Below are 23,144 nucleotides of genomic sequence, written 5' to 3'. Positions count from 1 at the left end.
CAGGTGTCACCTCCCCACTTTCCTCCCCTCCCTCGACCCACCCCCAGGACACTTTTCTCTTTCATTCACTCAGATTGTTTAAACACGATGCAGTGTGTATTCTTAAATCTTTCCTGAACTCCCTAGACAAGGTTTAATTTTTTTAGGACAAGTGAGGCTCTGAAATCAACCAAACTTCAGTGTTTTTTCTATTACCCTTTTTCTCCTGCCTGACAATATTAAACAGGTCCACCTCTGGCTCGGGATGTGGAACAGCAAATTTGCAAACCCTCGTGGATGCTTAATCCTCCAAACCGTGTTCTGTGACCTTAAATAATTTCCAGCTAAATCTTCTTGCTGTTTTTCGTTTGTTTGTTTGTTTTGCGGTACGCGGGCCTCTCACTGTTGTGGCCTCTCCCGTTGCGGAGCACAGGCTCCGGACACGCAGCCTCAGCGGCCATGGCTCACGGGCCCAGCTGCTCCGCGGCATGTGGGATCTTCCTGGACCGGGGCACGAACCCTTGTCCCCTGCATCGGCAGGCAGACTTTCAACCACTGCGCCACCAGGGAAGCTTCTTGCTGGCTTTTTTTCTTTTTTTAATTTGGCATTTAGTGTGGACTGAATTCTAATACATTGAAGACCCCTGCTCGGTCCCATGGCCTGGGGTGGTGGGAATTCTTGGAGGGGTAAAACTTCAGATATCAGAGGGGAGGTGCCTCTCAGAAGTGGCTTCAACCTCAGAAACACGCAGGGAAGGAAAACTCTCGCCAGCTCAAGTTTCATCCAAATGAACTCTGAGACTTTTTAACAAAATGCTTTTATTTCTATTTTTAAAAGAAATGCATTGTTAGGTACTTGCATGAAATCTCGAAAGGCATTTACGTTCTTTGCTTTAACTCTTCCTTTGTGGCCACAGAAAGCGGGTAGGAAAGATGAGCAGAGACCAGGCACAGCAGACACAGCCCGGGGATCGTGCGGAGCCCGCGGCCCCGAGCCCGCCTGAGTGATGGTCAGTAGTCGTCGTAGTTGACGCTGGCTCCGTGCCTGAAGCTGTGGGGGCTCCGGGGACCAATCGCAGCGTCCTCGTCGTAGTGGCGCTGCTGGTAATCGTAGTAGTCGTGCCCGTTCCGACCTCTGTTTAGCCAATAGGTGATGTCATCCTCAAATTTCTGGAGGAAAAGAGGATGAGAGGGGATGAACTTAAGGACGCCATTTCCCAGAGCACATCTTACTGACGCTGTTTCTCCGGGATTTTTCTTCAACGATGAACAACCCCTCCTAAGAATAACTCCTGCCACAAGGACCTACTGTACAGCACAGGGAGGAATTATATTCCATATCTTGTAATAACTTATAATGGAAAAAATCTGAAAAAGAATATATGTATAACTGAATCACTTTGCTGTACACCTGAAACTAACACAACACTGTAAATCAACGCTACTTCAATAGAAAACAATAAATAATCGTTTTTTAAAAAGAATAACTTCTGGCTACAGCATCCCTGGGCCAGAGGTCAATACTAACAAGATGGAGAACACGGCTGAAAACTTTTTCCCCCAAAGGAGTACACAGCCTTCCCCTTGAACACGTTTGTCTGTGAGTTCTAAATATACCCCAGACTTCAACATTTTTCTCTTTTTCAGAAAAGAAAATGGACATCTGCCCAATACGGTAACAGCTGGGCCTGTCCCCAGGCGCTGGGCATCTGATGTGGCAGACGCTGACCCCCTCCCCGTCCCACCTTGGCTGTTGCACAGGCTGCGGGCTTCATAAACGTGGTGCATGAAACCACATTGCAGCCTCGGGGCGGGGAATTTGGACACGTCTGGTGGTGACACTCTCACGCCTGTTGTGTTGCTCAGACAGGCCTGGATGCAGTGATTCGGGCCACGAACGCTTACTACGTGGGCACGATTCAACCCTCATCCCTGTCTACGCACTCGGCCTGGGGCTCCAGCCTCCTCTGACCCTCCCCCAGTCCCTGCCTTGAAAAGGAAACAGCTTGCTTGTCTCACAATACTGCAGTTTTTCCCATAGTGAAGTAGTCTCGTTCCTTGGTTTTTCTCATTTTATAATCTTGTTTGAGGTTTTGGCTTAACTTTTTTTTTCCAAAACATTTTTTAAATATTTTATGAATACAGAAATAATGCAGACACATTTAACAAATGTGTATGTGAGAGGGAGACAAAGACAAAGGGAGATATTTCCATTGCCAAAGGCAACCACTACTGACATTTGGATGCATTTCCTTCTGGTCTCTTCTATGCATCATATTTAGTTATTATACTCTTACTGGATCCCCAGTTTTATTCTGGTTTTGTCACCAGTCATTATTTTAGCCATTTCCCCATGTCAAACTCTTAACACCCATTTTCTTGAACTGCAAATACAGATAATCAAGGAAATGCAAATTACTAAAATATGATATAGCATTTTCATCTATCAAAGAAGTAAATTTATTTGTTTTAAAATTTTTTCAGTGGCAATACCCGATGTTGGTGAAGATCTGAGAATAGTGGGGCTCTCACGCACGACTTATGGGAAGATGAAATTTGCTGGTACTTAACGACCCTGACGTGTGATTCTATCTTTTGGCCCAGCAACTCCACTGGACAAAGAGATACTAAGTAAGGAGAAAACTACACACGAAGATGCAAATAACAGTACCTGCCTTTTGGGGTGTTGTGAATGTTAGGTAATTCATATACGTATGAGACCCGTGCCTGGCACAGTTTGGCTATAAGTGCTTAGTGATTTGCACAGCAAGAAAATTATGTTTGAATAGCAAAAAGATAATTAGGGAACCACTGGTATATCCAATGGTTAGGACTGGGAAGGAAATTATACAGCTACAGGATTGCATGCTATGCAGCCATTAAAAATGATGTTTCTGGGCTTCCCTGGTGGCGCAGTCGTTGAGAGTCCGCCTGCCGATGCAGGGGGCGTGGGTTCGTGCCCCGGTCTGGGAAGATCCCACATGCCGCGGAGCGGCTGGGCCCATGAGCCATGGCCGCTGAGCCTGCGTGTCAGGAGCCTGTGCTCCGCAGTGGGAGAGGCCACAATGGTGAGAGGCCCGCGTACCGCAAAAAAAAAAAAAAAAGATGTTTCTGAAGAGTTTAATTTTGTTCACCTCTTGCAGTATTTTGTATATACCCTCCATTCACAATATGAGCCATGAGCCCATCTGGAAAAACCCTTCCAGCTGCCCCCGTGGGAGATGCCACCCTCCGTCCACTCCCTGGCTGGGGCGGTGAGCTGTGCTCTCCATATCAGGACTCACTCAGCACAGCCCCGTCCATCACCCTGCAGACTCGCTCCGGGGCAGCAGAATCTCACACCTTAACTCCACCGCTGGCTGACCTGTACCTGGTCCCCGGGTGGGAGTCGGTGATGATAAGCAGTCTTTTTCCTTAATCTGGTGAATATGTCCACTCGTGCTACCTGGACACATGAACTGAACTATACTTCCTGCAAATGCATTGACAAATTTTCCCAAAAACATCTGCAAGACCCGTCTCTCTTTAAAAGTCGCTTTGCATCTCTTTCCATTATCCTCATGGGTCTTTGCATCGATCTTGCTGTTTCTGACAGTTTTTTGAGGCAAAGTTGAAAATGTTTCGGGAGGTGGTGAGTTATTTTTAAGGACACCCAGGCAAAACTCACCAGACACATTAAAAGAGTCCCTAAGAAAACCAGATTCTCAATGAATTTAAGTCCCAGCCACTTTGGGTGGGGACGTCTCTGGAACTCTGCTTCCAAAACCTGATGGGAGAGATTCCCATTTGGGCATAGTGGGATGGAAAATTCCAGCTAATACCCTTACGCCTGACAATCATGTTGTCCAATGCCTGTCAGCTCTTGACACAGAATGGGGGCTCTGGGCTTCCCTGGTGGCGCAGTGGTTGGGGGTCCGCCTGCCGATGCAGGGGACGCAGGTTCGTGCCCTGGTCCGGGAAGATCCCACGTGCCGCGGAGCAGCTGGGCCCGTGAGCCACAACTACTGAGCCCGCGCGTCTGGAGCCTGTGCTCCACAACAGGAGAGGCCGCGATATTGAGAGGCCCGCGCACCGCAATGAAGAGTGGCCCCCGCTTGCCACAACTAGAGAAAGCCCTCGCACAGAAACGAAGACCCAACACAGCAAAAATAAATAAATTAATTAGTAAACTCCTACCCCCAACATTTAAAAAAAAAAAAAAAAGAGAATGGGGGCTCTGATTTCAGGGCAAATAACAGAACTTAATTCTCTGGGCCCGTTTCCCCAAAGCAGGCCTCCCCACCCCCATCCTGCCCGGCAGGAAGCCAGGCTCCAGCCAGAACACCCACCGCTTCGTCGAAGCCCAAGTACAGGAAGTGCTGGTACCACTGCTGCACCTCGGGCCGCGTGCGGTCCCACAGCTGCCGCTTGAATCGCCCCAGGCTGCTCAGGAACTCCTTGGCCCTGCTCTCCTGGACGGTCACCGGGGTCGTAGGGGGAGCGGGGGCTGAAACGAGGGGTTCCCCACCCCCAAGTACAGAGAATGAGTTCTTTCCTCATTGGGGTGAATTGCTCTTCTCCATCCCCCTCCCCGTCCCCACCTGGCAGGAGGTGGCCTTAACTGGCACATCCTTCCTGCAGGGCGCGGGTACTGTGCGGGCTCCCGCCGTCTGTCCCGGGCTCCGGGGTAGCGAGCCCTCCTGTCCAGGCACAGCCAGGTAACAGGCCCGGGGCGGGAACCGAACTCAGCTCCTCCTCTGCAGCCCCTCACCAGGCCCAGACCCCAGGCCCCAGGGCCTGGGCAGGGGCTGGTGCTCCCCCTGGGCTCTGCCGTGGGGAAACCATCCGGTGTCCAGTGCCGCTGGGTGCGTGTGCCTTGTCCGCACAAACACGAGCGTGCTGGGATTGCTTAGGGGGCCAGGGGAGGAAGAGCTGGAGCAAGGGTCTGAGCAGGCCACCCAGAGAGTCCAGCGGTACAGCAAGTCCTCAAGTCAGGCTGCAGTGTGACCATGAACGCTTCGACTGTCTCTTGATGGGGATGACCCTCACTTTCCCATGGCTTCCCCGGATGCCTTTCCATCGTGGGCTCAGCTGCAGAAAAGGCCTCGCTTCGGCAGATGTGCTCGGGGAAGTGCTGTGCCGCTGGGCCGGCCCTGCTGCCCGGCTCTGAGCCTCTGTGCCCTCATCTGTAACACAGGACTGATGGGCCTGCTTCCCGTTACGGAGGCTGCGCAGGAAAAGGAAGTCAAATGCCCTTGTGTCCCTTGGTCACGTGGATAAATATCAGCACATTTGTGTTTTCACCTCCTGTTCACCTGTGCATTTCCCTCAGGGCCTGTTACACTGTTCTGTACACAGTAGGTGCTCAATATGTGTTTCTTGGCTTGAGCTGAACAAAAGCTGAGGATGTACATGGAGGAGTCATGATCATCTCGGCCGTTTGCTCTCCAGCCCCCCTTAGACAGGTGGCCCAGCCAGGGCCCCTGTCACCCCTGGTGTCCCCGGGAGATGGCTGTCCAGCACAGACAGGGGCCATCTGAGGGGCCTGGGAGGTTGGGGGTGGACCGGGGCCTTGGGAGCAGCTGGAAGAGCTGGGGAAGATGCTGGCAGCTCCCCCAGGAGCCCCTCCCCCGAAAGGGGCCGTGTGTGCTCAACGGGTGTGTGGGGGGGTGGGTGTCGCTGCGGGGCCACCTGGGAAGCAGGTGCATAAGCGCTGGCGCCCCCCATTGGGGAGCAGACTTCAGCCTCCTGGAGCCCCCATTAATCCAGGGGAAAGAATAAGTAGTTAAAAGTTCACCTCAGAAATGTAGTCTTGGGAGGAGATATGGGGATGTATGTATACGCAGAGCTGATTCACTTTGTTATACAGCAGAAACTAACACACCATTGTAAAGAAATTATATTCCAATAAAGATGTGAAAAAAAAATGTAGTCTTCATTCTAAGAGATAGATAACTTGCTAATTTCCAGGTGAAGACAAAAGTTCTGTGGGAAATGGCTTTCACAAGCCCACACAATGATCAAACTGATTACAGGGGGCCCAGAACTCACCTGTGTGGCTCCCCGACAGTTCTCTTTCTACGTTTTGCTGCATTACCATATCTATCTGAGGCCTGTTCTTCACAACAGGTGTCAGTAACAAAATGGTCTTTCTGTTTAACCCTCCCCCAAGAGCTAGTTGGATACAGAGGACACCCACAATACCGCCCTGTGCTGCCCCAGAACTGAGGCTGTGTGTGCTCTCAATTTAGGTACGTGCTCTAAGGGGTATCACGATTCTAAAATAAACAGCCTTCAATTAACACTACAGCTCTGTTCCTTTCATTTCTGAGTCCACACTGACAGCTGTCAGAAAAGCATTAACTGGCAATAATATTTACCTGATGAAATACAGCACCACATCCCCACAGGATGAGCCCTTCAGATCTGCTAACCTTCTAAGGAGTAAACACTTCTGATTTTCCAAACACAAGCCTCAAGTGAGCACATCAACATCGCTGTTTCATTGCAAGCTGGTTAAGAATGCAACCCTTATCTGTGTGGGCTATATTTACCTTCCCCTTTCTGAAGCATCAGCTTGAGTTTGTTTCCACTTATGCCACCTAAAGGAATGAAAATGGAAATCATTTCAGGGTTGCACTGCACCCTAAAATTTCTCACATGCAAAAAATCCGCATTGGAAAAAATCACTTCATACCCCTAGGTTGCTTTAGCAACTTGGTAGTATTACATTATTTAATGCTTGTTGCATTTCCTGTTGTGTAGAAAAAGCAATTCAGGCTGCCTGTGGCTCAAACTAGTGACAAGGACCATGGCCGAGCAGGGCACTTTGAGCTACTTGAGACCATCTGAGCTGTCCTCTAGGAAAAGTGACGTTGTCTTTTGAGCCCTTCTGTCATAATATTCGGGCAGCCACCTGTCATATGCACCTGCCTGCAGACTTAACTTTTCATGGTACAGTCGATCAACTAGTGTCCCCCCAAATTCATACCCACCCAGAACTTCCGAATGTGAACTTATCTGGAAACAGCATCTTTGCAGACGTAATGAGTTAAGGACCTAGAGGTGATATGATGCCGGGTTTAGGGTGGACTCTAAATCCAGTGACCGGTGGTGTCCTTATAGGAGGAGGTGAGGCCACAGGGAAGGCAGCCGTGGGAAGACGGAGGCAGAAGTGGAGGTTCTCCTCCACAAGCCAAGGAATGGGGCTTCGTGCTCTAAAAGCTCAGCCCCGTTTTGTAACTTGCCCTGGTTGTCTTAAAATCAGGCATTATTTGTACCATTTATTGTTGTTTTTATTCAGATCTAAAAGTGTTTCTACACTCTACAAAACGATTTTCATTTGGTGTCCTAAGCATTCCAGCTCAATGATGGTAATATTTTAACTGATTCCTATCGCTGCATTCTCGGTATAAACGAAATAAAATACAAGTTCTAAAAAGGACTAGCTTAGAGCCGATGCCCACTTGTTGTATTCTGATGCCCTTCTTAAAATGGGAGGAACAAAGAGGGAGGTGATAAAGCACGTGCTGGGGAGTGATGGACTGGCCCCCCAAGTGGTCCTAGATGAGAACAGCCATCACCCTCCCCCCACCCCCCTCCCAGGGCTCCTGCTGCCCCCCTGCCCGCGCTGAACATCCAAAACGCCAAGCTGAGCACCAAGGGGGTCCTGCCTTTCCACCCCACCATGCGGCTGCTTTGCGGTGGAAGATGCACCAGCCTCAGGGCGTCGGGCAAGTCACCTCCCGCCTTCCAGCCTCAGCAACTTCGCCGTAGAGCTGGGGTCATGACCCCTGCCTCTCAGAGCCCTGCGCCTCAACGGCGCCCCTTGCCGGCAGGAGCCGGGAAGGACGGTAGGAGGGAAGGTAGCGCTGTCAGGGCAAAACCTCTGATTTCAGGTTGCCCTTCTGCGGTGGGGATGTGGGCTCCCCAGGGTTCAAAAGTCCACACCCCGAACCCGCCGCATTTACGGCGTGTGTGTGAATGCGCGCATTCTGTAGGGAACGGAGCCGGGATTTTCAACCCATTCACGGAGGGCTCCAAGAAGTCGAGAAAGTTAAGCCTTTCTCGCTTGAGAACTTTTCCCCAGCTCGGAGGTGAGGCCTGCTCGCAGCTCTGCAGACCTGGGACTTGGCCGAGCCAAAGCGCCGGGAAGGGAACGCCTGGTAGGCGCTCTGGGGATGGCCCTTCGGCTCCGCTCAGCCCTGGGCGCACCACCCGCCTACAGCGCCCACCGCGCCCGGCCCTTCGCGTTCAGCCCGAGGCTTCTCCGCCTCCTTTTCCAAGCTTGCCGCGCACACCCGAGACCCTGCCCTTGACCCAAGCACGCCACTTCCCACCGCGCAAGGGCAGAGCCCAGGACCCCCTGTCAAACCTTCGCCCTTGCCCGGGCTCAGGATGGGCGCCTAGCCCCCACGCCCTCACCGAGCCTCTCCCCGGCGCCCTGGCATCGCCCCCTTACCTGGGCCCACGCACAGCAGCAGGAGCAGCGCCAGCGCTGGCATGACCAGGGCGGCGGGCCGCGCGGAGGAGGCGGCCATGGCTGCCCAGAGTGCGCTGGAGGGAGATGCGGGCGCCTCGGCTGCCGCTGCGCGAGGAGGGTCAGGCGCGGGGGACTGCGCACGGGAAGACTGCGCACGGGAGGACCGCGCGTAGGGGTACTGGGCGGGCGGTCCTTGCGTCTCTGCCGGGGCGGGACCCGCCGGGCGGGCGCTGTGCCTTCGGGTCCCGGGCCAAGCGTGCGTGCCAAGCCACCGCGCCCCTCTCTCCGGCCGCGGCTCCTCCAAGCCCACGGGGGGTCCGGGTGCGGGGGCCGCCAAGGACCGCAGGCGAGGGGCAAGACAGGTCCAGCCGCCCCGGGAGGGGCCGCGGCATCCAGAGAGGGGAGGCCTCCGCCCGGGAAGGACTGAGGATGCCGTGCCGGATCCCCGCTCAGGCCGGCGGGTCTCGCGCCTACCTGCCCCCAATCTGGTTCGCAGTCCCACTCCCCTCCGCGCCGTGCGCCCCGGCCTCCCCAGCCCGCTCCCTCCCCCGCAGGCCTTTGGAATGTCCTGGATTACAGATGCCTTTGGCAGTTCTGTGCTTCCTGCTGTTTTGAACGTCTCCACACTCTGGGTTCAGAGCTGCGTTCCAGGAAAATGTCTCACTCCAGACGACCCCGATAGACGAGGCTTTTAGTGACCAGGAGGCGGTGAGCCCATTTGGTATATTTCTCAGGACGTATTTCCCTCTCGTGCGCCCCGGATCCACGCACACTGAAGCGGTACCGCCGTGAGGCCCGGCGAGAACCGAACGTGCCTTCCCCGGTCCCGGGCCTATTCACACACGAGGACTCCTCGCAGGCAGGGCGGCTGCTGAGAACTAACCTCTCTAGGCCTGTCTACACCGCGACCGCTTCCCTTTTTAAACCTTTGCACCAGCTCTCCGCGTGATGCGGTTGGCGCTCTGCAGCCAGAAAGAAGCCCGTTTACGTTGAGCCAGCAAAGGCCAAAGGACCAAAGGGAAGGCGAGAAGGGGCTCTGAGAGAACCCCAAGCCTTGGGCTCACAGGCTTCCCGAGGCGCCAGAGAGAATCCGGAAGATAACCTCATACTTGCAATGCTGGCAGGGAACTGCTTATAAACCCCCGGGAGCGGGGCAGGATGAGAAAAAGCAAAGCAGTACCTGTCCTTCTGCCCAAGGACAAGAAGTTTATCGCGAGGAGGAAGACCCGAGCAAAGGACTGGCTTAGAAGAGGCGTGGAAGATATTAACCGTAATCTCTCGCTTATCTTGTGGAGGTCTCCCGGCTCATCCAATCTCCAACAGCATTTGCTTCCCCTGTAACATTGAAATTCTCCTCTTAACCAGGGTCTGATCAGAACCCAGTCGTGTTGCCTGTAAGGACAGCAGCCATCTCCTTGAGTTTTCTTTTTCCCTCTGGTGGAAACAGGCCTTCATTTCACACCCTCCCACTGACAGTTACAATGCACGTGGCGATTTTATTTTTTGTTCATTCCAAGAGGGAAAAAGAAGTCTGCTTTAATCAGCTCATGCAGTTGTAGGATTTGAAGGTAAAGTAAATATTGAATCCTAATTTTTTATTAGCCTATATTAAAATAAAACCCTCAACTGCTGTTTTAATGTAGAATTGGTTAGAAAAATCAAGGATCCTATGGAAAATTATTTTACAAGAATTGTCAATAAGGTGAGAAGAACACATCCTGGGGACTAGGCCCTGCTTCCTCTCCACGGGGAGGGGATGGAGGTGAGGTCATTCACCAGCACCCTCGGAACTGCTCAAATGACATCCCTGGGGCCGGGGAGCAGCAGCCTGGGCCCCAGCAGGGCGATGGTGAAGTTGCCAGAAGTGGATACTGATGCTGAGTCTTCTTCCTGAGCTAAGCTTGCACAAACATGGGAGGGTTCACTTGTAGGGAGGGCGTGGGAGGGAAGGTGACTATGATGGGGCCCAGGGCCATTACTGCCGCTTCAGTGAGAGGTTCGAGGTGTGATGAAACCCCCCATGTTTACTCACAGGAAAACAGCCCTGGGTCAGTAGCAGGACCAACACCCTGCCTTCCTGGGGGCTGCCAAGCTCAGGTGCCCGGCTGGAGATGCTGTGCCAGTTCCGACCTCCAGCTTCCCCTCCATTTGTTTACTTGTTCACCTGTATTTACTTATAAAAGGAGGCACTGTGAAAAGTCCTTTTCTTCCTATTTACTTAAATTCGCCATTCCCTTTCTCCCTCTACTAATGCTGGTCTAGTCCTTATTTCTTATTCCACCGTTTCTCAGACTCGGTCTAAAAATCCCAAGGTGCTTGTTCAGGCAGGTTCCTGGGCCACATTCCCTGGAATTGTGATCCACTTGATCTTGAGTGAAGCTCAGGGCTCTGTATTTTTGGGGGGATGCTGATGCAAGCAGTGTTCAGGGTGCTCCCCGGCTCTCCACCGAAACTCACCTGCTGCCCTCAGCTTCCACTCCGCCGAGGTTGTCCACTGACACGCCTACATGTGGCCTGTCTGGCAGGAGGGGCCCGGGGTAGGTCCTGCAGGGAGGCTCAGGGCTCCCAGAGAGAGTATCCCAAGATCAGCTGTTCCAAAAGACAAGAGGAAGCTGCCAGCACCTTAAGGTGTTGGCCTGGAAGCTGACCTGAGTTAACGCCACCATATTCGTTTGATGGAAGCAGTCACAGAGCCCACCATCCAGGGGGCCTTCAGGGGGAGGGCCAAAGGTCCCATTTCTCAGTGGGGGGGATGTCAAAGGTTGTGTGGCTGTCTTTAATCCATTGCACTCAGCCACCTTTCAAGGTCAAGTTTAGATGCTGCCTGCTCCAGGAAGTCTTTCTTGCTTCCCACTTTGGGCCATGAGCATATTTTCCTCTGAATTCCTCTAAGCCTATGTTCCCCATGAAGGTGTCCCCATTCTACCTTATTTTCCTTTGAGCTCCTCAAATTGTTTGTTCCCTTTTTTATGACCCCATAAAACTGACACCCAATAAATATTGCCTGAATGAATAAATGTTGCCATCTAAAAGTGAATCTGTAGTTACACAGATCTTATATAAATGAGATCATTTCATACGTCTTTTTTAAGTTTGATATTAGAAAAGTACACGTTATAGCTAACAAAAACTCATAGCAGCCCAAGAATAGTAATAAGGAAGGACCCCTGAGTAGAGACCCTCCCCGAAGGCCAGCGTAGAAACTGCTGACATTGCAGGACTGGCAACTGCAGGGTTAATCTTCATGCTCAGCAGTGGGTCCTCAAAACTCCTTTCCTGTTTATTAAGCAAATTCCCACGTTGGAATTTTAATAACTTTTGCCATTTCAAATAACTAACTGAAGCCAAAGGCAGGGAAAGCAGGAGAGTTTCCGTTCAGCCTAAAAAAATAATGAGAGGCACAAAGTGCTTATTATGCACAGCTCTGCTCACGGAAGGCTCGGTGAGCAGGGCTCTGGGAGGAGCCAGGGACCCACAGACAAACGAGGCCTTAGTGATGTGACCCTGAAGGCAGACATGGCCCTTGGTGACGGGGTCCTGCAGGCAGACGTCGTCCTTAGAGCGTAGATCCCTAGCCCCGGGCACAGAGACAGCCAACGTCTTGAAGCAATGCTCTTCAGATCCCTAAGGGGCCTCTGGTGAAAAGAGATGATGCTGCTAAAACAGACTCGCACGTTAAGTGGGGCCAGTTTCTAGTCTCTCAATACCTTAAAATTTCCAGCATTTTAACCAAAACTATCCTGAAAGCTGAGGAGACCCCAGAGGCTCAGAGTAGACTGCTGCGGTTGAAGGTAGCATAGCTGCCCACAGTAGAACAAGCCCCTGTGAACTCTGCCTGAAGTCCTTTGCCCTGTGGGGCAGGGAGCACGCAGATTCTCAGCATAAAACCCAGAGCAGCGGCTCCACCACCTGGACGCAAAGGATGGTATAATAGTTGGGGCTGTGCTGCTCCAGGCGTGAGGGGTCCCAGCCTCGGGCACCAAGGCCAAGGCCAGAGGCCTGCTGTCAGAGCCAGGTCCTGGCTCCACGCTCGGTGGCCAGGAACCGGGTGAGGCCTGCCGTCGCCTGGCACAGATGGGGCCACAGTACCGACAGGGCCACAAGCACCACCGTGATTCTTCCTTAATGAATGACTCAAAGTAGTCCTTTCAACTTTGACAGATACCTTGAATCCCCAAGAGGTGGGATGGGGTCTTGCCATGGCCTCGCTCCTGCAGTCATGGAGCCCAGCTGGGGTCTCTTCGGGGCTGCCGGATTAGAGCATCAGCACCCACTTGGTCTACGGAGCTCCCCCAGATTGCTGGGGCTGTTGTCATTGCCTTTTGTTTCTGGTGTTGTTGCGTTTCATTATACACTGATGCTGTGAATTACTGAGTGCAGAATTTTAAGACAGCGGTATGGTTAGAGTGAAAGTGTGCTTCAAACTAGGTCCCTCCAGCCCCGACAGGAGCATCGAAGATTCACTCCTTCTGCTAAGGTAGTGTACTTCAAAGACTCTCCACTCAAATACAAGTACGTTTGAGGGGGTAATCACAGTGAACTATCCTCCCTTCACGGAGATGGAGAGCTGCAGCGGTACCATCACGGGCACGCATCCTGTCCATTCCAAGGATGTAGGCACCTGTTAGGTGCAAAGGGTGGCCCAGGGAAGCAAAGCCTACAACTACATGGTGCTTTCAGATTTCCAAGTCCTCCCCAGGTCCTGCAAGGCGGGCAGGAGCGCCCCCCCCGCCATTTTACAGATGAGGAGCCTGGGGCGTCAGAGGTTGTAACTTGCCATTCAGCAGTTTGCGGATTCAGCCCGGTGCTCTTCCATTCCTCTGGTCTGTTGGCATCCTCAGATGGCCCAGAGACAAGACGCCGTGCTGGGTGCCGTCCGTGGGGAAGTGTGAAGTCCGATTCTGGTCCTCAGGGTGCTGTCCATCTAGTGGGGGAAGCAGGACATACATATCAAAGGGTCAGGAGCAAAAGACTGTAGTTAGATTTTGCAGCTGTTTGAAAGCTGTCTCAGAACTGGCATCTTTAAGGGCCCCAAACAGTCAAGATTACTATCATTAGAAACAAGAATGATGCAGCTTTATGTAAGTGATCGATGGTCTATAAACACCTTCACATACAGTTCATCGTTTCAAACTCGTGGTTCAGAGGTGAGGTCATCCTTTTCTGCCCAAACCTGTCTCTTCATCTTAAGATTCTGCTCAAGAATCTTGTCTCACCTGAGATATTTCTGCAGGAAATTACCTTTTATCTTTGAGGGGTATAATGCTTATTTAGATCATCTTAGCATGCTAGGTTCAAATCCTTTAGGTATTTCCTTTGCGACATTTAGTCTTTGCTCTATTTTTTCTCCCGCGTGTGAGCGCGTGTGTGCGTGTGCGCGTGTGTGTGCGTGCACATGCGTGCGTGTGTTACACGGGGAGGGAGGTAGTTTTAAGTCATTTTTCGTGTTGCATCAGTCAGACCCTCCAGCTCAGGATGTGTACCCCTGAGTCACTGTTTACAGCCTCCTCAGGACCTCATCCGTGGAGGACTGCCTGCGGGTGCAGGAAAGGGGCGGGGTGGCGCTGGGGCGGCTCCAGGACTCCGGGGGAGGGTTTTGTCGCAGAGGGGGGCCCCAGTGGCCCTTTTCCACTAGTCTTGTCTCTACTTGAAAGGCCCTGGGAGCAGGGGAGCTCTGCCCCAGGCAGGGGTGACAGCGGTCACAAGGCGTGGCCGCATGACGACACCCACCCCCATTCCAGACCATGGTGGGTGAGCGCAGTGACCTTTCCTCCATCTGGTAGCCCCAGGGCACAAGTCAGTGAAGTAAAGAATTTAACGGAGCCCCGCTCCCTATCATGCAACCTCTGAGTTACCTTTATTTTTTGTATTGAAGTACAGTTGATTTACCACGTGGTGTTAGTTTCTGGTGTACAGCAAAGTGATTCAGTTATACACACATACATATATATATTCTTTTTCATTATGGTTTATTATAGGATTTTGAGTAGAGTTCCCTGTGCTCTACAGTGGGTCCTTGTTGTTTATCTATTTTATATACAATAGTTTGTATCTGCAGCAGCAACACGCGTGGACCTAGAGATGATCACATCCTAAGTGAACTAAGTCAGACAAAGACAAATGCCTGCTGAGTTAATTACATATAACTTTCCCCAGCTATCCCAAGCCTAAAAACAGAGGCTAATAACACCTACATTCTCTCCTGACTGCACAGGGGCGCAACTGGAGTAGAAGCAACAGCACATAGTTCAGGTGTGCAGTTCAAAGAGTTCTGACGAAAGTATACAGCTGTGTAGGCAGCACACAGTCACGGTAAACAACTTTCCCCTCACCCCAGTGTGGTCCCTGTGCCGCCCCCAGCCTCCCCCTCCCCTGCCCTCTGGCCACCACTGACCTGCTTTCCACCACAAAACACGTGGATCTGACTTTTCTAGAATCCACGCAAATGGAAGCCTGCAGTACACACTGAATCGGGCTCCTTTCACAAAGCATTGTGTTTTTAACTTGTCCGTGTTGTTTTGGGTATCAGGACTGTGTTCCTTTGCATTTGTGAGATTTATATACATGTGGGTTGGAACAGTCCTTGCTATTTTTGGTTTTCAACCAATGAAATGATGACCATGTCAGTGGGATATTGGATAAAAGACTGTAGAAAGCCTGGACCAACCAGAACTGGCTCTGCAGCCCAGACCAGGACGAAGCCCCATCTCGCCACGTGCAGGGAAGCGCCGCCCTGTCTGACGCTGACGCTTCTCCTTCTACCTGCCTCCACCAACAACTCCCTGCCCCGCTCCAAACATGTGTGCCCTCCTCCGAGGTGACCTGCTCTCCAGGTGTCGGTTGGTGACCCCAGGAGTGGACAGTGGATTCCAGTCCCTTCCCTGGGACACTTGGACGTGTGTCAGGGGCGGCATGGCTCAGTGTGGCCCAGGCTCTGCTGGGGGATATGGGGAGCAACAGCTGGGCCCGCGTTCGCCACATGCAGAGCGTGTCCACAGCCGTGGAGGGAGGACGGGGATGGGACACGGGCACCCAGAGCTCCGCCAGCTCCACCACCTTCCCAGGCCTCTGTGATGCCCCGCAATCTTCCCAACGAATACAAGTCCTGGCTTCAGTGAGCTCAATAGGACTTTGTCACTTTAGACCCAAAGTGGCCTGATACACAGAAATTTCCAGAGACAGGCGTCTCCTGACTCAACACGGACCCTGAAATGGTGTGAAAGTGACCGTGCCTGTCCCACAGAGGGTTCTCTGTTAGGGTTCATGTTGTTGCACTTGGGCCAAAACAGCTGTGCACTTCCTTCTTCCACCCACCAGGCTGGCAGCTGACGGGGTTCGGATGCTCCGACTCGCAGGCAGTGCTGGAAGCTGCCAGGCAGGGAAGGGAGCCCATAGCATTAACGAGAAGCAACAGGCTCGGTGCTCTGTGACCACCTGGGGGGAGGGGTGGATAGGGACGGTGGGAGGGAGACGTGACAGGGAGGGGATATGGGGATATATGTATACATAGAGCTGATTCACTTTGTTAGACAGCAGAAACTAACACAACATTGTAAAGCAATTACACTCCAATAAAGATGTTAAAAAAAAAAAAAAAAAAAAGAAGCAGCAGCAACAAGGCTCCCACCTGAATGGTGGGGCATTCGTGTGATTTAACATTAAAGCACTTTGTGCCCATGGGAGGGGCCGTCTTTCTAGCATCTGTCCTCCTGCCCCTCGCGTACACCCAGCCCCAGGTTGTCAAGATTGGACTTGGATGTAATTAGCAGTTCCAACTCCTCTAAGGCCCCATGTATACGCAGCCCATGGTGATTATACCAAGCATTTTGGTTTCTTACAATAGTCGCTTCTTATACTGATTAAGTCATATTTTGCACAGCATGAAAAAGGGCCAGAAGCATTCAGATACTCTGCAAGAAAATAAAATTCCAGAGGTTAAATGTTTCCTTACAATCCCAAGCGGCTCAAAGAATATATTGGTAAAATTTTTCAGGTTCACAGTTTTGAAGATCCTTAAGGGTGGGGGACATGCCTGCCTCTGGTCTGGGTAAAAAATACCTTTGGTGGAATTTAAAAGCATCTCTGTTTAAAAGAATCTGCTTCAATGCCATGGAAGTCTAATACATAATTAATTGAATATTTAGTTGGCCCAAGATTAATTGTCAAACATTCTGGTGAAAAGGACTTCAATTAAGTACTACTGACCATGGATGCAAGTGAAACTATTTTTACAAAGCTTAGATGCACTTTTTTTTTTCTGGGTCAGCTTCTGTTTCTTCATCAAAATTCCTGACAATGGCAAACATGTGAGGAACCCGATAGATAAAGAAGATTCAGTTGTTCATAATCTGACCTGTATGTCCAATTATACTACCAACAGGACAATGCCTTTCACTTCCTCCAAATGCATTTGATGTTCAGAGAGTTGGGAGACTATTTAAACATCAATGGGTAAAGTCATCCCAGCTACACTTTACAGATAACCCATCTCCCTGCCTGTAGGAATGGGAGAATTTAAAGTTTGTTCATTGACAGAATCAACTCCAGATCAAACAAGAATGGCAGAATCTTTCGAATGTAAAACAGCCACTTTCCAGGACGACTCTCTTAAGCTCTCAAACATACTGTTAGAGGGACCACGCTCATTCACAGAAGTCGCCTGTGTTTTGGTAAATGCTGTGGGTCTGACCTCTGAATCCGCTATCAGGACGAAAGTGGCAAAAATGAAGAAGATGGAGAAGGTCCAGGGAACAGCGGTGTCCCCATGACCCTTCCCCTCCCGGTGTTGAAACACCCACCGGGGTCGTTTCCTTTGGCTTCTTGTCCACTGACCCTTCCTCTCCCACATGACAGGGTAGCTGGAGGACCACAGGCTCCGTCACTGTAGGTCATCCCCCTTTAAGACCACTGGTTGTTGAAGGTGCGATCAGATCTTGGAATAACTGGCTGGAGACTAGCTCATCTTGGCTGCCAGGGGCTGGGGAGGGTTGCCCAGAAAGGACCTTGCCCAGGCCCGGTTAGGAGCTGCGCTGGGAGGGCTGAACCCCCCCAGGCTGGACTGGGGAGCTGATTCTGTATCTGGAGGGTCAAGAAACAAGGGTGTCATGGGTGGAGGAGAGCTTGCATGTGTGGGTAGGGTGGCCCGACATACTCTTGTCCAGGACCAGCTCAGGGATGACAGACGCAGAGGACCTGTGATGAAGATCAGTGGATAAATAAACCTCGCCAAACTCAGACCTTGTCAACAAGGTAGTATCTGGAGCCAAGAGACAAAAAACCACAAAAACAACCAAAGCAGAGACTCAAGGGGAGGAAAATGGGGACAGGAATATGATCAATAAATAAACACCGGGTGGCAGGATGCACGTCGTCAAAACCCCAGCTGGGGTGTGAACCAAAACACACGGTGACCTTCACTGCTGCTGGCAAAGCCCAAACATGGTGAGGGTCAGGGGTAGGGGTGGGCTTCAGCCCGACTCTTGTTACTACGGGGACTTAGTATAGGAACTGTAGTGCGTGCCACATTGAAAACTCCACTACACACACACACACACACACCCCCCAAAAGCCTTAACAAGAACACTTTTTATGGGATGAAAATAAACACTACAGACTCATGCTGGGAAGTGGATGCTGCCTGTTAGAGAGAGATGCTCTTCCCATAAGTCTTTGAAGGAGTTTAAAGCCATTGTCACGTGCAAAGATGTCAGTTTGCACATTTTTTGAGTTTGGTTGTGCACATCACAACTTATCCGCCACTGTACAAAGGGACAAAGAGATAGGAAGTAAATTTTAAGAATCACTGCGGCTTTCGTGTATTGAATCACCTGGTGAGGACACAGGAGGCCGAGCGGGAGGCCCTGAGCCGTCCCAGGTGAGAGATGAGGGAGGTGGACGAAGGTGGTGCTGGAAGGGGCAGAGAGCTGTGCGCAGAGTTCAGAAGACGTTCGGGGTGGAGAACGGACAGGACTGGGTGACGGGCTGTGGAGGATGGGATGGCGAGAGGGGCAAGAGGGTCTGTGCACGTCCGACTCAGCAACCTGGCAGATCTGTTGAATGTGAAAGACCCATGACACGCCCCGCGGGAGTGCCCAGCGGGCAAATGAACATCCACGACAGGTCTGGAGCTCACGTGAGAGGCCGGGCTGCAGGCGGTTTGGGAGCTGTCAGTGTATGGGGGTCTCCGATTCCACAGAAGTGGAGAGATTCACCCAGGAAAATGGGCTGAAGTGGAAAGGTGAGTACCTAGGATGGAACCTACAGGGAAACCGACATTGAAGGGCACATCCAAAGAGAAACCTAGAAATAAGATGGAGGTGGAGAGGGTCTGGCTGTCTTTTAAAATGTAGGTACTCCTGGAAAGGACACATTGTTAAATTCCTAACCCTTCAGTATAAAGTAGTGTATCAACTTTTTCCTGAGGGGAAAATGCATGAACACCTCAATTACTAAAACAGAGGGGTCCCCAGAGACAAAGTCTGAGTGCTGGATCGCCTGCCTACTCGTAATGGGACAGCGGCCAAAACTCTGCTCATCTGTAAAGGGGGAACCCTCCTAACAACACATGCCAGTTTACCCCCAGGGCTGTGGAGAGAAAGGGGGTTATAGGAAAACTCTACCCATCATCTCTGATCCTCTCATTGTTCTGTGTGTGTGTGTGTGTGTGTGTGTGTCCTATTGCTGCTGTAACAAATTACCGCAAACGTGGTGGCTTAATTCAACACACATTTATTCTTTTACAGTTCTGGAGGCCAGAAATCTGCAACTCATTTCACTGGTTCAAAATCAAAGTGTAGGCAGGGCCACACTCCCTCCAGAGGCTCAGGGGAGGATCCGTTTCCTTGCCTTTCACAGCATCTAGAGCTGCGTTCCTTGAATTCATTGGCTCCCGGCTCAATTTTCCATCACCCAGTCCAGCAACATAGCACCTGTGCTTCTGTGTCAAACCTCCCTCTGAGTCTCTCTTATAAGGACGCTTGAAATCACACCAGGCCCGCCCCAGGGATCCAGGACAATCTCCCATCTCAAGATCCCTGACTTAATCACACTGCAAAGTCTCTTTTGCCAGATAAGGGAACATTCACAGGATCCAGAGCTTAGAACAAGGACGTGTTTGGGGACCATTACTCAGCCGACCACACCGTGTGTGCTCTGTGGGATGCAGGCGGGGGAGGAGGGGTGCTGCTGGGATGGGGAGGGAGCCAGCCACAACTCAAAGCAAATCCAGCTTGATGGTCCCAGGTCCCGCTGTGTCTACATGGGGGGTCGGCAAGGATGGAGGGGGGCGGCGAGAGTCACACGCTCAGGTCTGAACCTGAGCCCGGCGGTTCTCCGAGTGTGGTCCCGGGACCAGAGGCATCAGCATCCGGGAACTGGGGAATGCACAGTTTTGACCGCACCCCGGCGCCCCTGAGACAGGAACTCTGAGGTGCTGAGTGAGTCCTGCTGAGGATCCAGATGCTGGCTCTCGGTGGCTCAGGTCTGAGCAGGGCCCAGAAGGAGGGGTGAGGCCAGCTTCTCAGCGCTGGTCTCAGCTCAGCAAAACCATGCAGAGCTTTAAAAAAATAACATTCGAATCAGAACCTGACGGGGGGAGGCCCTGGCAGTGGGTTAAGTTTCCAGGTGATGCTAAAGTGCACCCCTCCTAGTGTAGGGGCCCTACCGCACAACCTGGCCTTGTGGGGAGAAATCGGGGCTCCTAAGTCAGCACTTCTCAAACTTGAGGGGGGTCAGAATCACCGGAGGGCTTGCTCACACTCAGATTCCCGCCCCTCTGCACCCCGAGAGCGGCGTCAGCAGGTCTGGGTGAGGCCCGAGATTGTGCATTTCTGACAAGTTTCCAGGTGATGCCGATAGCGCCAGTCCAGGACCTCACGTGGAGAACCTATGCACTAATGTGTGATTTTAATACCAGAAGCCCACCCCAAACACGTTTCCCAGACCAAGTTAAGACCACTGAGTCTAAAAGCCTTAGAAATTAATTTATGAGACACTTTCTCCTGTTTTTACTTTAGGGCAGACGGCACTGGAACTTAACTATCAAAATTATGGTGTTTGTGACTTAAAGAAGGGGAAAGAAATAGGGTGGAAATGGAGTTTAAGGGGAAAGTGAGGTGAAAAGGACATTCAAAACAGGGGGGATGGAGGAAGACTCCCCAAAATGACACTAACCGGCTTTTCAAATGGCCAACACCTGATGGTGGTATGTGAGTGTGTGTGTCTCTGTCTGTTTGTGTGTCAGTGCCAGAGCACCGATTTAGTGAATAAATCCTCTGATGTTCAGAGACAGCTGTCGACTTCTAATTATGAAGGGATCATTTTCGGTTTGGGCCAACAACGTAAGACAGTATCTGTCCAGACACCATCTGGGGGTCCTGCCTGCTCCCCTGACATCTCAGTCCATCCCCCCAAAACCCTCAGTTCCAGGCCTCGGGAGTTCAGGCCCCTCCGGAAGACTCCTGTTAGTCTCCGGGGAACTGGAGTCACTGAAGATCCTGAAAAGGGCTGAAAACCTCTGACGTCCTTCACTCCTCTTTTTTCATCCCAACGGGAAGCTTAGCCCTTTCACCAGTGTTCCATTAAACACTTTTTTTTTTTTTTTTTTTTTTGCGGTACGCGGGGCTCTCACTGTTGTGGCCTCTCCCGCTGCGGAGCACAGGCTCCGGACGTGCAGGCTCAGCGGTCATGACTCACGGGCCCAGCCGCTCCGCGGCATGTGGGATCTTCCCGGACCGGGGCACGAACCCGTGTCCCCTGCATCGGCAGGCGGACTCTCAACCACTGCGCCACCAGGGAAGCCCCTCCATTAAACATTTTAAAATTCACTCCCACCAAGACTTTCTGTGGAAGACTCGGGGGCCAAGGAAGCTTCCTTGTGTCTCATCGCAATTCCCCATGCCCCCTGCCCCGGGCCGCTTCACCTGCCTTCTCTCCCACCTCTTGCCTTGATCGTCTCATGAGCAGAATACATCCTTGTGCAAACACATACCCCTTCCCCTCTTACCCCTGAGGATTCAGCTGTGGTCCTCTGGAGCAGAGACCCACCCTCGATTACAAAAGCCGTCATCAAAACATCTCTTTCAAACAAATCATTAGATTTCTGATCAAATTTTGAGGAATTCTGGGGAACAGTAATGTTCTCTGCTTTAGTAGGAATATTAGCTATATTCATCCATTCCATTTGCAATAAACTTTACATTTTAGAATCGCTTTAGATGTAAAGTAAGTGGGATGCCAGCACGGAGAATTGCTGTAGGCCTCACACCCGATTCCCCCTGTTAACATCATACACTACTGGGGTATATTTTTCACAATCAGTGGACCAACAGTGATGCATTATTATTACTATGTCCAGGCTGTGTTCAGATGTCCTTAGTTCTTCCCTAAAGTCCTTTTCTGTCCCAGGATCCCATCCAGGACACCACGTCACATCGGGTCATCATTATGTTGAGTGTGTTTCCCTCAGCTCCTCTGGGAAGTGACAGTTTCTCAGACTTGCCCTGTTTTTAATGACCTTTTCCACTTTGGGGTACTTTGTAGAAGGCCCTTCAATTTAGGTTTCTCTGGTGTTCTTCTCATGATTAGACTGGACTTATGGGATTTGGGAAGATGACAGAGGTGCCGTGTCCTTCGTGTCACATCATGTCATCAATGAGTTATCCCTGATGACACTGACCTTGGCCACCTGGTGGAGGTCATGTTGGTCTGGCCTCCCCACTGTAAGGTTACTCTTCCCACCCAAACCCACCTTTGTCCACACTGTCCTCCTTGGAAGGAGTCACTAAGCACAGCCCACACTTAAGGTGGGAGTTATGCTCCAGCTCCTTGAGAAGGGGGTAGCTACATAAGTTATTTGGAATTCTGAACATAAGAGCTACCCCTGCCCCCATTTATTTATTTATAATCATGTATTTTTCCAAGTATAGACACATAGATATTATTTAAACTTTGGATTATTACAATGTTACATAGTTTTCTTGCTCAAATTGTTCTAGCTTTGGCCATTCTTTCAGTTGGTGTCCTTTTGACATAAGCCCATCATTTTGGTTTTCAAGCTCTTCTTTACTTTCTGGCACTACAAGATGCTCCAGGTTCATCTCCAGGTAGAATCCCTCCCTCATCCCTAGACTCAGCCATCTCTCCAAGGAGCCTTGGTTCCTTTTATTGAAGAACGGTATTAGAAACCAAGATCTGAGCGCCAGCTGCGCTCACTGCCACTGGGGTGTCATTGCTCCTAAATGCTCTCAGCACAGGGAACTTGGAAATACGGGAGTGTGTATGCACCTGTGTGTGCACTACTCACTGTTATTTCTGCATTTGTCCAGCTGTGTCTAGATTAAGCTAACCATGAATCCATACTGATGTCTTATATGGACTCTCACAGAATTCCACACTGTTCCTCTTAGGCTTTCCCCTTGGTTACCTGTGACCTCCCCCTCCACACACCTCTAAGAAACAACTTTATCACCTGAGTACAGTGTGCAAGGACAGTGTCTCTTATCTTCAGCCTTCCAAGCTCCTCTTGTGTCCAGAGGTGCTCAGGACAGCGCAGCCCTACCATCTTCAGTGAGGTTGTGTCATACTTTGTGACAAGTTAGATTCTCTTGTCAGTCTACATGCCATCCTGCAATCCCTGACCTCATAACTGATTTTTGTAATCTGCACACATTAAGGTTTACTCTTTGTGCTGTAAGAGTCTACGGGT

General features: G+C 51.3%; 1 protein-coding gene across 2 annotated transcripts; it reads right to left on the bottom strand.

The window, feature by feature from the left end:
• Positions 1–852: 852 nt before the first annotated feature.
• On the bottom strand, positions 853–8,583 carry ECRG4 (ECRG4 augurin precursor). 2 transcript variants are annotated; one of them, XM_079721172.1, is made up of 4 exons: positions 8,420–8,583; positions 6,513–6,560; positions 4,308–4,465; positions 853–1,149 (listed from the first exon to the last, which is right to left on the bottom strand). In XM_079721172.1, the coding sequence occupies exons 1-4, from the start codon at positions 8,496–8,498 to the stop codon at positions 991–993; spliced, it is 444 nt and encodes a 147-aa protein (XP_079577298.1). In that variant the 5' UTR covers positions 8,499–8,583; the 3' UTR covers positions 853–990. The 2 variants fall into 2 exon arrangements, with proteins under 2 accessions (XP_079577298.1, XP_079577299.1); XM_079721173.1 differs by having other exon boundaries at positions 4,356–4,465.
• Between the last annotated feature and the right edge of the window lie 14,561 nt (positions 8,584–23,144).

This window comes from Hyperoodon ampullatus (genome assembly GCF_949752795.1).
Source record: "Hyperoodon ampullatus genome assembly, chromosome: 15".
Taxonomy (NCBI): Eukaryota; Metazoa; Chordata; class Mammalia; order Artiodactyla; family Ziphiidae; genus Hyperoodon; species Hyperoodon ampullatus.
Note: the sequence above shows the minus strand (reverse complement) of the source record. Positions and strands in the feature narration are given on the sequence as shown.

Bases quoted from the DNA above. Each gene is read 5' to 3' on its own strand.
- ECRG4 (XM_079721172.1), bottom strand. From the start codon at position 8,498: ATGGCCGCCTCCTCCGCGCGGCCCGCCGCCCTGGTCATGCCAGCGCTG. The intron at 6,561-8,419 runs GTAAGGGGGCGA...TCATTCCTTTAG, and splicing joins GCTGCTGTGCGTGGGCCCAG to GTGGCATAAGTGGAAACAAA. The intron at 4,466-6,512 runs GTAAATATAGCC...CCCTCGTTTCAG, and splicing joins GATGCTTCAGAAAGGGGAAG to CCCCCGCTCCCCCTACGACC.